Source organism: Notolepis coatsorum, assembly GCF_963971535.1.
Source record: "Notolepis coatsorum genome assembly, chromosome: 11".
Lineage (NCBI taxonomy): Eukaryota > Metazoa > Chordata > Actinopteri > Aulopiformes > Paralepididae > Notolepis > Notolepis coatsorum.
This window is the reverse complement of record NC_140175.1, coordinates 74015355-74028562: the sequence shown is the minus strand read 5'-3', so window position 1 is coordinate 74028562 and position 13208 is coordinate 74015355. Positions and strand designations below refer to the sequence as shown.

The 13208-nt window shown below is 46.3% G+C and overlaps 1 protein-coding gene across 1 annotated transcript in view; it reads right to left on the bottom strand.

Moving 5' to 3' along the window:
* The window catches only part of urm1 (ubiquitin related modifier 1), a 39694-nt gene extending 26486 nt beyond the window's left edge, over nt 1-13208 (bottom strand). Inside the window, exons 1-2 of the mRNA XM_084325327.1 lie at nt 13158-13208; nt 2831-2901 (exon numbers count right to left, since the gene is read on the bottom strand). Coding sequence (XP_084181453.1) covers nt 2831-2901; nt 13158-13192 — 106 coding nt within the window. The 5' untranslated portion in view covers nt 13193-13208. The remainder of the gene's footprint in view (nt 1-2830; nt 2902-13157) is intronic.

The following is a 13208-nucleotide window of genomic DNA, read 5'->3' as shown; positions in this document are numbered from 1 at the left end:
CGAACACGGAGGCCACACACACCAACCGAGATCCGAGCACCGAGATCAACCGGACCAGCCAGAACTTGAATAATGAGGTTTCACACACCAAGCAGGACTCGAGCACTGAGGTCATACACACCGACCAAGATTCAATACCACATATGCATATAATGAGATAGTGAATGGAGGTTATGATTCGAGACACACTGCAGACAACACACAGACCACTGGGAATACAGACAGGGTAAACACATTAGATGGGGAAATTGGGACTTGATTCGGGACATATAATACAAATAACACGTACTAGACTATGACAGGGAACATGGGGAATCACATTCGGAGACCGGACCGTAACTAACATATGAAAGATAAAAATTCAAATAAAATGTTGGACAATAATAGGGGCATTGGAGAAACCCCATTGGGGATATCTACGTCGTTATAGGAGGGGCCCTCTCCAGGAGAGCCTTACCCCTCCAACCCGCCAACGGGGGTTAAACGGGGTTAAAAAGAATTACCTGGGAAGTGCCAATTGTCTTTAGTCTTCTTTTATATTATTTTGAGTTATGTTAGAATAGCAGTTGCTTTAAATGTGCACATGGACAAATATGAAGGACAAGAATTCAAAATGTTGGACATGAAGAGAGGCTTGGAGAATCTCCTTTGGGGGGTATCTCCGTCTCTGGGGGGGGGGGGGGGGATTCTCCAGTGGGAGGGCTTCTTCTTCTTCTTTCGTGTATCATCAGATGGCCAACTCCGTGTCCTGCAGTCACGCCCTCGTCTCTGGTCCTACGTCGAAAAGGGCTGATCCCCCCCCAAACCGCCAATCAGGGAAAGAGTGCTAACCATATAACCATTATGTTAAAATTTTCTTATTGTGTTGTTAGTTTCATATATGCGGTGATGTCGGTGACACGGGAGGTACAGAGGTGGGCAGGCTGGGTTCAGTGGGGGGGGGGGTGTCGGGGGGAGGGGCCATCGTTCCGGCGGTTCGACCCGGGGGAGGGGGGGCCTTGCGTGTTGTGGGATTGGTGTGGGGGGGGTGGGGTTTCCTGGGGCCCTCGGACGCCGTGGCCTGGCGGCTGGTCACCGGGTCGGGGGGGCACCGGGCTTGGGGGGTCGGGGGATCATTCAGGCGTGGTGCTTTGGCCTGCTGCAGGCCTGGGCTTGGGGTTCTCGTGGGCCGGGGGCCTGGTGGTCGGGCGGGGGCGGGTGGGAGCTCTGGGTGCTCGGCTCCGCGCATGGTGGACCAGGATATGGGGGTGTTCTGTTTCTCGGGGAGGAGGGCGGGGTTTCTCTCAGGGGGATCAGAGCGGCTGGGCTTTGCCCGGCGGGGTCCTGTGTGTTGGGGGGGTCGGTGGGCGTGGGGCTCTCTGTGGCATGGGAAATAGCGGGCTTGGCTCGGTGGGGGGGGGGGTCCCCTATCCTTTCCTCTACTGGGCTGGCCCAATCGATTCAAGGGACCCGTGTCGCTGGGCGCACGCATCGGCCTGGGATATGGGGGGCTCCTATGGGCTTAACTCAGGGGGGGGGGGGGGGGGGGGGGGGGGGGGGGTGTTGGGGGAGGGGACCATCGTTTCCGCGGTTTGGCCCGGGAGAGTGGGGTCTTGGATGTTGTGGGGTCGTCGGCCGTGGGGTGGGGTGCTGGGTGGCATGGGAGGTAGCGGGCTTGGCTCGGTGGGGGGGGGTACCACCTTGAGCGCGGCCGAATTCAAGGGGCCCATGTGGATCTAAGGTTGGAGATCTCCTCCTCCACGTTGACGGCTGTTCCATCTCCCCGTCTCTCGAAGTCCGTAACCTGGGCGTCACCCTTGACTCCACACTTTCATTTCACTCCCACATCAAATCCGTCACCAAGTCTGCCTTCTACCACCTCAAAAACATCTCCCGTCTCCAACCCTCACTCTCAGACTCTGTGGCTGAGACCCTGATCCACTCATTCATCACCTCCCGGTTGGACTACTGTAATGGAGTCCTGTTCGGGGTACCCAGCAAAGCCCTGGACAGGCTCCAGTATGTTCAGAACTCAGCTGCCAGGGTTCTCACTCACACCAAGCCCTGGCAGCACATCACCCCCACCCTCATCCACCTCTACTGGCTTCCAGTCAAGTTCCGCATCACCTTCAAGCTCCTGCTCCTCACCTACAAATCCCTCCATGCCCTCGCCCCCCGATACCCGTCTGATCTCCTCCACCAGTACACTCCATACCGGAACCTACGATCCTCTGATCTGGGTCTCCTCTCCATCCCTCGCACCAGGTTATGGACTTTTGGGGACAGAGCATTCAGCGTGGCGTCCCCTACCCTCTGGAACTCTCTCCCCCCCGAAATCCGCAACGCCCCAACCCTGGACACCTTCAAATCCGCTCTAAAAACACACCTCTTCACCAAGGCTTTTCCCCATCAGTTAGTTTAGATTAGATTAGGTCCATTATCCCTTACTTTCCCTCACCCCCCCCCCTATTTTCCTTGCCCTATTTTTTGTCCTGATTGTGAAGCGACCTTGGGTTCTATGAAAGGCGCTATATAAATTTGATCTATTATTATTATTATTATTATTATTATTATTATTATTATTATTATTGTGTTGTTGATGTCATTGTAGGTATTGTGTAAGTGTTGTTTGTCTATAAATGTTAATAAAAAAAATGTTGTTAAAAAATAATAAAAACGTTTTCACACTCAAAAGTGGGCTTCAGCTTTAGGCTTGAGAGGGAGGGGGGGTGGAGAGAAAGCAGGTTTATGTACTGGTATGACAAAGAGTGAGAACGTTTATGTGTGCATGAGTTTGGCTGCGTGTGTGAGGGGGAGGGGGGGTGGTAGACAGGAGATAGGCAATACTCACAGGCTTCTGATTGGCTTGGCAGAGTCACATGATGCTCCTTCACACCACCAAACAGTAGCTCCGCCCCTCCTCTAGTGAGACCAAAAACAAGTCATACAATTGATATTAAATACATTTATAACACTTTACATTAGGGCTGTCTTAAATACTTCGAAGCTTCGTTCGATGGCCATGGGATTCGAATGGAGAAAAAAAATCAAAACATATTTTTTTTTTCTTTTTTTGCAAAATCAACTCTGCCTCTGTTAACTCACTGGAGGCCAAACCCGAGATAGTCCGGGTTAACTCGCCATGCTCTGGGCAATCCATATTTCTTTTATTAGCGATATCCATAAATTTTTCATCCATCCAGCCTGACGTTATCATTGGGAATGGGTCTGAGCTCGCAAAGGGCAAATACCGCCGCCTATCGTCTCCCGGATGGTATTGCACATCATTGGATTGGATTGGCTGGGACTGTGCAGCAAAAAGTCCGGTCCAGGTTTTACTTCTAGGGGATGCAGCTTGATACTATTGCATTGACTGTGGGGACTGGGAGCAGCGTGGATCTATGTGTTTTTGGATATAACGTTGGATCAATAAACGCGATCAATATTTGGAATGGCGATCAGGAATTGGATTAATCTTTTTGCATGTCTGAGGTTGCGCCGACCAAAGTACGGAGAACCGATTTTCAGACCCCGCTGCTCTTCGTGCATAAGTACATATATAATAGCGATAATCTAGCATTTATTTGAAAACTATTCATAAATCAAGCGACAAATAGCACGATTTCTAAGGAAATACATTTAAGCTCGATTTGCTGTTTTTTTCTTTTTGCCTTTATTTTACCAGGTAGTCACTTGAGATCAAATATCTCTTTTTCGAGCAAGACCTGTATGAAAAAATGATCTGTTTCATGCATGTTGACTGGAAGCAACTCATTGACGACCACTGTGTTATTTAGATCTATTGCTATTATATTTTATATGTTTTAAGTACTCGCAAATAAGTCCTATTCTCCATTGGATACAGCGTTGGCCCAGAAGGGCATCAGCAGAGGGCGCTGTTGGCCCTGAATGAGTTAACTACAACAAGCTTCTTTGTTATTTAAGATGAGGTCGGACTCGGCACTGACAGATTTGTGTTCATTGTGCTGCTTTTATGCTTGTAAGCCTCAAATGACGGCTTACAATATTTCATGAAAGCAGTGTTTCGTTTGTCTAAGATTTAAAAAGGTTTCAACTTTACAGCACTGACAAAGTGCTGTACAAGTCCCACAACATAAAAAAAAATGTAAAAAAAAAAAAATTATTAAATTTCTTTTCTTTTTTTTTATCTCGAAGCTTCGAATTAAAATCGAATCTCGGCCACGATGCTTCGAATGCCAAAAAAAATCGAAGGTCAGCCCTACTTTACATTATCTCAGAGACAATAAACTATTGATCACATTCACACGGAGGCCATTTCGCTCTTGTGTCATGCTCAGGTTGGGATTCCTTTCCACCCACTGGGAGAGTGAGAGCAAAATGGCTGTCATGTGAATATGCTCAATGGACAGTGATACAGTGGTAAAATAAAAAGGGTAAACTATAAACTCCAGTGGATGATCATGGTAACGCCAATAATAACCAATATACAAACAAATAATATATATATATATTAGGGCTGTCCCCGACTAAGGATTTGTATAGTCGACTTGTAGTCGCCGAAATTAGCCAATAGTCGACTATAAAAAAAATATATTTTTTAATATATATATATATATATATATATATATATATATATATATATATATATATATATTTTTTTTTTAATCATTCCATTTGGGCTGTGGGGGTGCTTAATGTCTGAAAGAGTCGACGGAAGGCTTCTTGTTCTCTGCGAAAGCATGCAATTGGTCCACTGATGGATACATCTTGATATTTGTCTAGTCTAGTGTGTTCATTAGATGGGTGAAATCCTCTTTCAGTGCCTCTGTGTGCCTGTTTTCTTAGGCAGTTAGCCTCTGGTATGCATGCCATTAGCGTTAGCCATGCTTCTAGGCCTCTTTGCTTTTGGAAAGAATGATATAAAAAAAAAATAATAATAATAATATTTGTATTTATTTATTTAAAAAAAAATGCATTCGACTAAGAGGTTGGCAGTCGACTACGGCTCCTTTCGATCGATTAGTCGACTATTCGACTAATGGGGGTCAGCCCTAATATATATATATACGTATGTGGGAGAGAGCCACTTGTCTCATCAATTAGTTGGAGAGACAGGTGGCTAATGAGGCCAGATTGATTGTTCATTGTTCTCATCACAGAGGAGGTGTCCCCAGGTGTGCTCTGTTGTTTCCCTCACGATTGAATTTTATTTCAACCAAAAATGGTTAACAAATAATTAGGGATGCTCGATATTGGCTTTTTTACCGATACCGATATACCGATATTGTCCAACTCTTAATTTCCGATAACGATATCACATTTTAATGCCGATATCGGCCGATAATATCGGTAGGCCGATAATATCGGACATCATTTCTATAGAAATGTAAACACTTTTTTTTTAAACCGATACCGATATTTTCCGATATCACATTTTTCGCTAGGCCGATAATATCGGACATCCCTACAAATAATGTTAATGATAAAGGGAACTCATTTTGTGCAAAAATGGAAAGCTTTCCAAATGTTCATGAGGTAGAATTGTTACAATAGCCGATAATCCATTTTCCCAAAGATAAATCCCTATACGGGTGGACCTCGCAGGCGGTCCAAAGTGACATCAGACTGCAACTCCCTATTTAGGAGCCAATTGTTTGCATGATTAAAAACGATGGTTCGAACATCCGTTCGAAAAACCCTGGCGAATGTTCGAATCCCAAAAACAGGCTTGGGACAGCGCTAACTGGAGCTGAGCTGAATGTGTTAAAATAGACATAACAAGGTGAAGGATTGGACTTTGCGAGCTAACTGTAATACAATGTTATTTTTTACAATAATTTACATAACATCTTAAGTAATTACTAATGTGTATGGAAACTGACAAAAAAGGTAATTTACATTTACATTTAGTCATTTAGCTGACGCTTTTATCCAAAGCGACTTACAAGTTCTGTACGACAAGCCATCAGGAAGGGCACAACTCTATCAGCTGAGCAACAATGTTCATCAAAGTGTTGAGTGCTACAGTGTAGGTTAGTTTATTAGGACAAGTGCATGACAGTACGGTTAGTTAGGGTTAGATTTTTTTTTTTTTTTTTTTTTTTTTTTTTTTTTTTTTTAATTCAGATAATGGTTGAAGAAGTGCGTCTTTAGTCGACGGCGAAAGATTGGACGTGATTCGGCTGTCCTAACTGGGGTGGGTAGTTCATTCCACCATTGTGGGGCAAGGACTGAGAATAGGCGACTTCTCTTTGATGACCCTCCCGGAGCTTGGATAGGAGTAGGTCTGAGGCGGCCAGAAGATGCAGAGCGTAGGGGTCTTGAGGGTGTGTAGTTAGAGACCATTGACCGGAGGTAGGCGGGAGCGGTTCCCTTTGCCGCACGGTATGCTAGGTCGAGGGCCTTGAAGCGGATTCGTGCAGCAATGGGGAGCCAGTGCAGGTCCCTAAGAAGTGGGGTGACATGGGCCGACTTCGGTAGGTTTGAGATCAGGCGGGCCGCTGCGTTCTGAATGAGTTGAAGAGGCTTAGTGGCAGTGGCCGGGAGGCCAGCGAGCAGTGCATTGCAGTAGTCGAGGCGGGAGATGACTGTTGATTGGACGAGGAGTTGGGTGGCTTCTTTTGTCAGGAAGGGGCGTATCCTTCTGACGTTGCTCAGGAGGAATCGGCAGGTTCTGGTCGTCGCTGCGATGTGAGCAGAGAAGTTCAACTGGTCGTCGAGGACAACACCAAGGTTCTTGGCGGTCGGGGACGCAGTCACAGCTGCATTCTCGACTGTGATTGAAAGGTCGGTTAGGGGGGAGGATTTGGCCGGCAGGTGGAGCAATTCTGTTTTGCTTAGGTTCAGTTTGAGGTGGTTGGACGTCATCCAGGCTGAGATGTCGGACAGACAGGCCGAGATCCGCACAGAGACGTGGATATCTGAGGGAGGGAAGGAGAGGAAGAGTTGAGTATCGTCGGCATAACAATGGTAGGAGAAGCCATGAGACGTGATAATGTTACCCAGTGATTTAGTGTAGAGGGAGAAGAGAAGGGGTCCTAAAACCGAGCCCTGGGGGACACCCGTCCGCAGGGGGCGGGTGGCCGACAGGGTCCCTCTCCATGACACTTGGTAGGAGCGGTCATTGAGGTATGATGACAGCCATGTCAGCGCAGAGCCAGCCACTCCCATTCCTGCGAGGGCCGCAAGGAGGATCTGGTGGTTGACTGTGTCGAAGGCTGCAGATAGATCTAGGAGAATCAGGACAGAGGAGAGGCCTTTCGCTTTTGCTAAGTGAAGTGCCTCTGTGACCGCAATGAGGGCTGTCTCTGTGGAGTGACCAGTCCTGAAGCCTGACTGATTAGGGTCTAGGAGGTCATTCTGTAAGAGATAAGTAGTAAGTTGGTTGGATACAGCACGTTCAAGTGTTTTAGAAAGGAAGGAGAGAAGAGAGACAGGACGGTAGTTGCCTATGACAGTAGGGTTCAGGGTTGGTTTTTTTATGAGCGGCGTGACTCTGGCTTGTTTTAGGGAGGTGGGGACCACCCCCGAGTTGAGTGAGGAGTTGATGGTTGCAGTTAGGAATGGGAGGATGTCTGGTGCTATGGTCTGGAGGAGTGGGGAGGGTAGCTGGTCCAGCTGGCAAGTAGTCGGACGGTTTGACGTTACCAGTGTCAGGGTCTCTGCTTCTGTAATGGGAGAGAAAGATGACAGAGTGAAGGATGAGGTTCTCGATTCAGCATTTGGAATGGGTGGGGGTTGGGAGAAGGAGCTGCGGATGTTCTCCACTTTTTCCTCAAAGAAGATCGCAAAGTCTTCGGCAGAGAAAGATGAGGGAGGGGGGGGTGGGGGGGGAGTGAGGAGGGAGGACATGGTAGCATGCAGTTTGCGAAGATTCTTGGCAGAGGCCTCGATCCTATGGTGGAAGAAAGAAGCTTTGGCATTAGTGATGGTTTTGGAGAATGTTAACAAGAGGTTGTGATATGTGTCGATGTCAGCAGTGAGGCGTGACTTTCTATACTTCCTTTCAGCTGCTCTCAGGACCTGTCTTTGTTCTCTCACTGGATCTGTCAGCCATGGACTGGGTGGGGAACGGCGGGCAGGTTTCTCAACGAGGGGACAGAGCTTGTCGAAGGAGGTTGCCAGGGCTGAAAGGAGGGTGGAGGTTGCCATCTCTGTGGAGAGAGCAGAGAAGGTGTCACTCAAAGGTAGAGCGGATAGTATGTCAGAGGAGAGGGTGGAGGGGGATAGGGAGGGCAGGTTGCGTCTGAGTGAGACTGTTTGAGTTGGGGTGAAGACCTTTCGGTTAAGCATGAGAGTTAGTGAGAAGGATATGAAGGAATGGTCAGATACATGTAGGGGAGTTACCGTGGTGTTAATGATGCTGGAGTTACGGGAAAATATGAGATCCAAGGAGTTGCCTGCTTTGTGGGTGGGAGGCATGGCAGTGGGAGTCAGGTCAAACGATTGTAGGAGGGAGACTACTATGACTGACTGAGATGAGTCAGGCAGGTTGAAGTCGCCCAGTAGAAGGAGCGGGGTACCATCTTCCGGTAAGGAGCTAAGAAGCATGTCCAGCTCATCTGTGAAGTGATCGAGCGGACCTGGAGGGCGGTAGAGTGTAACAATGGTGAGATTGAAAGGATTAGAGACAGATACTGCATGATATTCGAGAGAGGAGAGTGACAGTTCTGGGAGTGGTGTTACGTTTGTAGCCCATGAAGGAGATGTCATGAGGGCAGTGCCTCCACCCCGTCTGGAAGGTCGAGGTGTGTGAGTGAAGTTATAGTTTGTAGATAATGCTGCAGGTGTTGATGAGTTATTGGGGGTTATCCAGGTCTCAGTTAGAGCCAGGAGCTGCAGATTTAGACTATGGGCGTAGGCAGTAATGAAGTCAGCTTTCTTGACTGCTGATTGACAATTCCATAAGCCTCCCCGTACTGTGACAGGTGTATTAGTGGCTGTAGGAGGGTAGGAGAGATTAGCCGGGTTACTAGCAAACTGTCGTGGATGGGTAGAGTCAGTTCTGGAGGCCCCAGGTAGGTAACGCTTAAAATGTATTATTGCAGCGGCCAAAGGCGCAGTGAAAAATGTTGGGTGCACCTAAATTATGTGCTGGTGCACCTAAATTAAAAAGTTAGGCGCACTGGTGCAACCAATGTAAAAAGTTAGTCTGGAGCCCTGAGGTGCTCAAAGGCTGAAAAGGGCACTGGGCCTGTGCGAGCGCACTAAGCGAGCGGAGCCCGATTTTTGGGGGGCCTTTTTGGGGGGTTTTGGTGATCAAATAGTGAACTATAATAATCAGTGCAGGAGCTCACTTTATCCTTGGAAGACACTTTTATCACTGACTTAAATTTATTTTTAAATAAATTGGCATAAAAAGGGCACTTTTTTATGAGGCATAAAAGGGCAGGTGCTCGAGCACCCTTTGGGCTCTACAGTATGTGTGCACGTGCCAAAAACACAATAATTTTTTAAGCAAACCTCTTAGTGTAGCTAAGCAGGGTTGTACTTATAGGTGAATCTCTTAGTTAAAAAAACATTGTGTAGCTAAGCAGGGTTGTACTTATAGGTGAATCTCTTAGTTAAAACAACATTGTGTAGCTAAGCAGGGTTGTACATAGGTGAATCTTTTAGTTACAACAACATTGTGTAGCTAAGCAGGGTTGTATTTATAGGTGAATCTCTTAGTTACAACAACATTGTGTAGCTAAGCAGGGTTGTACTTATAGGTGAATCTTAGTTACAACAACATTGTGTTGTTGTAACACGCTCACACTCAACGGTCACTTTACACAATGAAAAGGTCACCTTAAAAACAAGAATGGGAGTGGTTCTTGTATAGTAAACAGGTGGATATAGCAAGCTAGCATAAGGACACATAGTACAACTGTAGATTGTATAGTATAGCATTGTATAGTAGTGTACATAAGACCCAGTGCCTCATCCGTAGCTAACAGTGTATTGCACTATCGCAGGACCTTAGCATGTCTTACCATGCGTTTTGTAAACTTTATGTACATTATACCCGTTATGTCTTATTCTTATTCCTTGTATTATTGCACAAATGTCTTATTCTCATCCTATTCTTATTACTTGTATTATTGCACAATCGCGGCGGGCATGACCCCCCGCATTTCACTGTATGGTTGTATGCCGTGACAAATAAAACTCTTGACTTGACTTGATTGTGTAGTGTAGCTAAGCAGGGTTGTTGACGAAACACCCCACTTGATAACCCTGCATGCGCAGATTGCCCACGGAGTCTCTCTGGATTGTTCAGAGATCTAGGTTTATCAATCTGCGCATGGGGAGTAGGTGTGAAAAAGTGACTATAGCTCGGCCGAAAAGTTCCAATTGACTTGGGATTGGTCTCTCAGTGTTCAGGAGACTCAGGCATATAAATGTATATTGGATCATCATGTCTCCAGCACCCCCACAGCCGTACCTACAACCACTTAATGTCCAGGCTCTCATCCACATTCATTAATTTTCTCCCCCCGCTCTCTACCATGAGCTCAATGTAACGCGGAAGTGCAGTGGTCTATATACTATACTGTCCTTCAATATCTTCCTTTTGAATGAAATAGGTTCAAGAGAGAGAGACTTAGCCCCCCGTTCCCTCACTATTGGATGCCTCTGAGCTGTCCCAGGTTAGCTAATGGGTTAGGTTAGTGTTAGCAGGTTAGCTTAGTTTAATAATAATATAATAATAATAATGCAGGACCTAGGGGGTCTTTAATCGGCATGCAATGAACTGGACATGCAATTGGAGCGGCACACACACACACACGGGATACACCCACACACATATGCATTGTCTTTTTCTCAGTCGCCGATGCGATAGAGTCTCTGCGCCTAACCTATCCCATCGTCCTTCCCCCCATGGGCAGCCGGGAGCAGATAGGGGCGTCAACATGAGCCGCGCCCCGGGGACCAATCCAAGTGCTCCTGTCCGTCTTCGTCAAGGACGCCACAGCGTTAGCGATCTGTTGTTGTGCATGTTTTTCCATTGGGTTTATCTTATCGGGGGGGAAACCCTTGCGAGCACGGGGATGCAAACTCCACACAGAAAGGCCTGGGAGATACCCCACCTGGGTACCTGGCATCATGGAAACCTGGTCCCCAAGCGGGAATCGAACCCTGGACCTTCTTGCTGTGAGGCGACAGTGTTAACCACTACACCACCGTGCCGCTAGTTAGTTAGAGTTAGCAGTGCAGCTAACATTAGTTAAGGTTTTTAGCGCAACGTGGGTATACAGGAATGGCGAGGATGCAAAGCATGTTAGACCACTGGACCCATTGCTCGCAGAGTTTTCGTTGCACATAGAAACAGCGTGAGCGGGGTTTGAAAGCTTGGCGTTGCTAATAAACATTTAAAAAAAAAATCTAAACAAGTAAAAAAATCACTGAGCTAGCCTTTGCTAAAATGGCTTCTTCCACACATTAAAAAAATAAAATTTTTACAGTGGCCCCATTAGTTATTAATATTTATTATTTTATTATATTGTGGAAATGTGTGCATTGAAATGTCTGCTTAGTCTCAACGACATTGAAAATGAGGGTGAGCTCAATTGTATTTGAGAATAAATAAAGGTTGATGATGATGATGATGATGATGATGATGATGATGATGATGATAATAACTGTTCATTCGTTTTGTGGCTAACCAAGGAGGAGCTGGAGGCATCTAGCATGAAGCACAACATGGTTGAGAAAGAACTTTACCTTCAACGACATCATCAATGAGTAGGAAATAGGTTAATACTTATTTTCGTTTGTACTGTACTTGTGGTGTATAATGACAATACATTTTTAATCTAATCTAATAAGGCTAGTGAGGGGTCAGAGACAACTGCTCACCCTATATGAATTGAAAATGGGGGACCCTGATGGAAACAAGACAAACGTCTTTCTCAGGTCTGCATCCCCTTAACAATTGTATGTATTGAGCCGTACTGTATTGTACCCATTCTGCAATCTGTTAAATAAAGTTTTCATTCATTCATTCATTCTAGCTGATCTTAGTTTCTGATACGAGTGTTCGTTTGGAATGTACACATCATCACAAGAGACATTCAAATATTCCTCAGGTCTGGTCTTGACTTTGCTAAAAAGCCTGCAGTAGCAAACTGATGAACAAGCAGGACACCCCCCAGTGTACAGTGTTGTTTGTACAGTTGTACAGTGTCCCCCACCCACCCACCCCTCCTACCCAACCGCCCCCCCCCCCCCCCCCCACTCCTACCCAACCCCCCCCCCCCCCACCCACCCACCCACCCAACCACCTCCAATGTACAGGCCCCCCCCACCCCCACCTACCCAATCCAATGTACAGTTTCTACGCCTAATGTATATACTCTTTTCTTTCTGGACTCTTTTTGTATCACAAACAGTACTGTAATTGCAAATCTGGTATGTCATAAATGTATAGATGTAGCAGTACTGTCTATCTGTATGTCATGTATGTCATATATGTTACGATGAATTGAAAATGGGGGACCCTGATGTAAACAAGACGAAAGTCTTTCTCTGGTCTGCATCCCCTTAACAATTGTATGTATTGAGCTGTACTGTACTGTACCCATTCTGCAATCTGTTAATAAAGTTTTCATTCATTCATTCATTCATTCATTCATTCATTCATTCAGCTGTGTGTCTGTGCTTTATAAGACGTATGAAACACATAGCCATCTGTTTCACAATAGACAGGCCAGCCTTCTTCAATCATGGCATGGATAGACTAGCTCTCTGAAATTAACTTAGATAGGAAAACATAGGAGTATGTTATGGGTGTGAGGAGGAGGGGTTGAGTGAGTATTCATGTGTGCGTGTGCGTGTGTGTGGGGGAGCTGATGCAACTGCAGGTGCAGGTCTATAAAGAGAGCTCTCATCCTCCCGAGAAAACACAGTTGTGTCCTTCTTAATTGCTGGATCACTGCCCAGAGGATAGCAAAGCAGAGGGCTCTCTCTTTCTCTCTCTTCTCTCGCTCTCTCTTGCTCTCTCTCTCTCACACACCCACACGTACACGCGAACCATAGCCCTTAGCTAGCAACTAGCAACAATAAATGTCCTATATACACAGTAGTATTGCTTTAGAGACACCGTACGCAAACCACAGCGAGGACGAAGGAGCATATTATTGTCATATAATTGTGGGTAAAAAACATTAAAAACGTGTATAACAAAATAACACGAAGGTTTTGCAATTGCTTACCCAAACTCCAGGTGCAGTGCTATGGGCGCCGCCATATTGTTGTCAAACGCT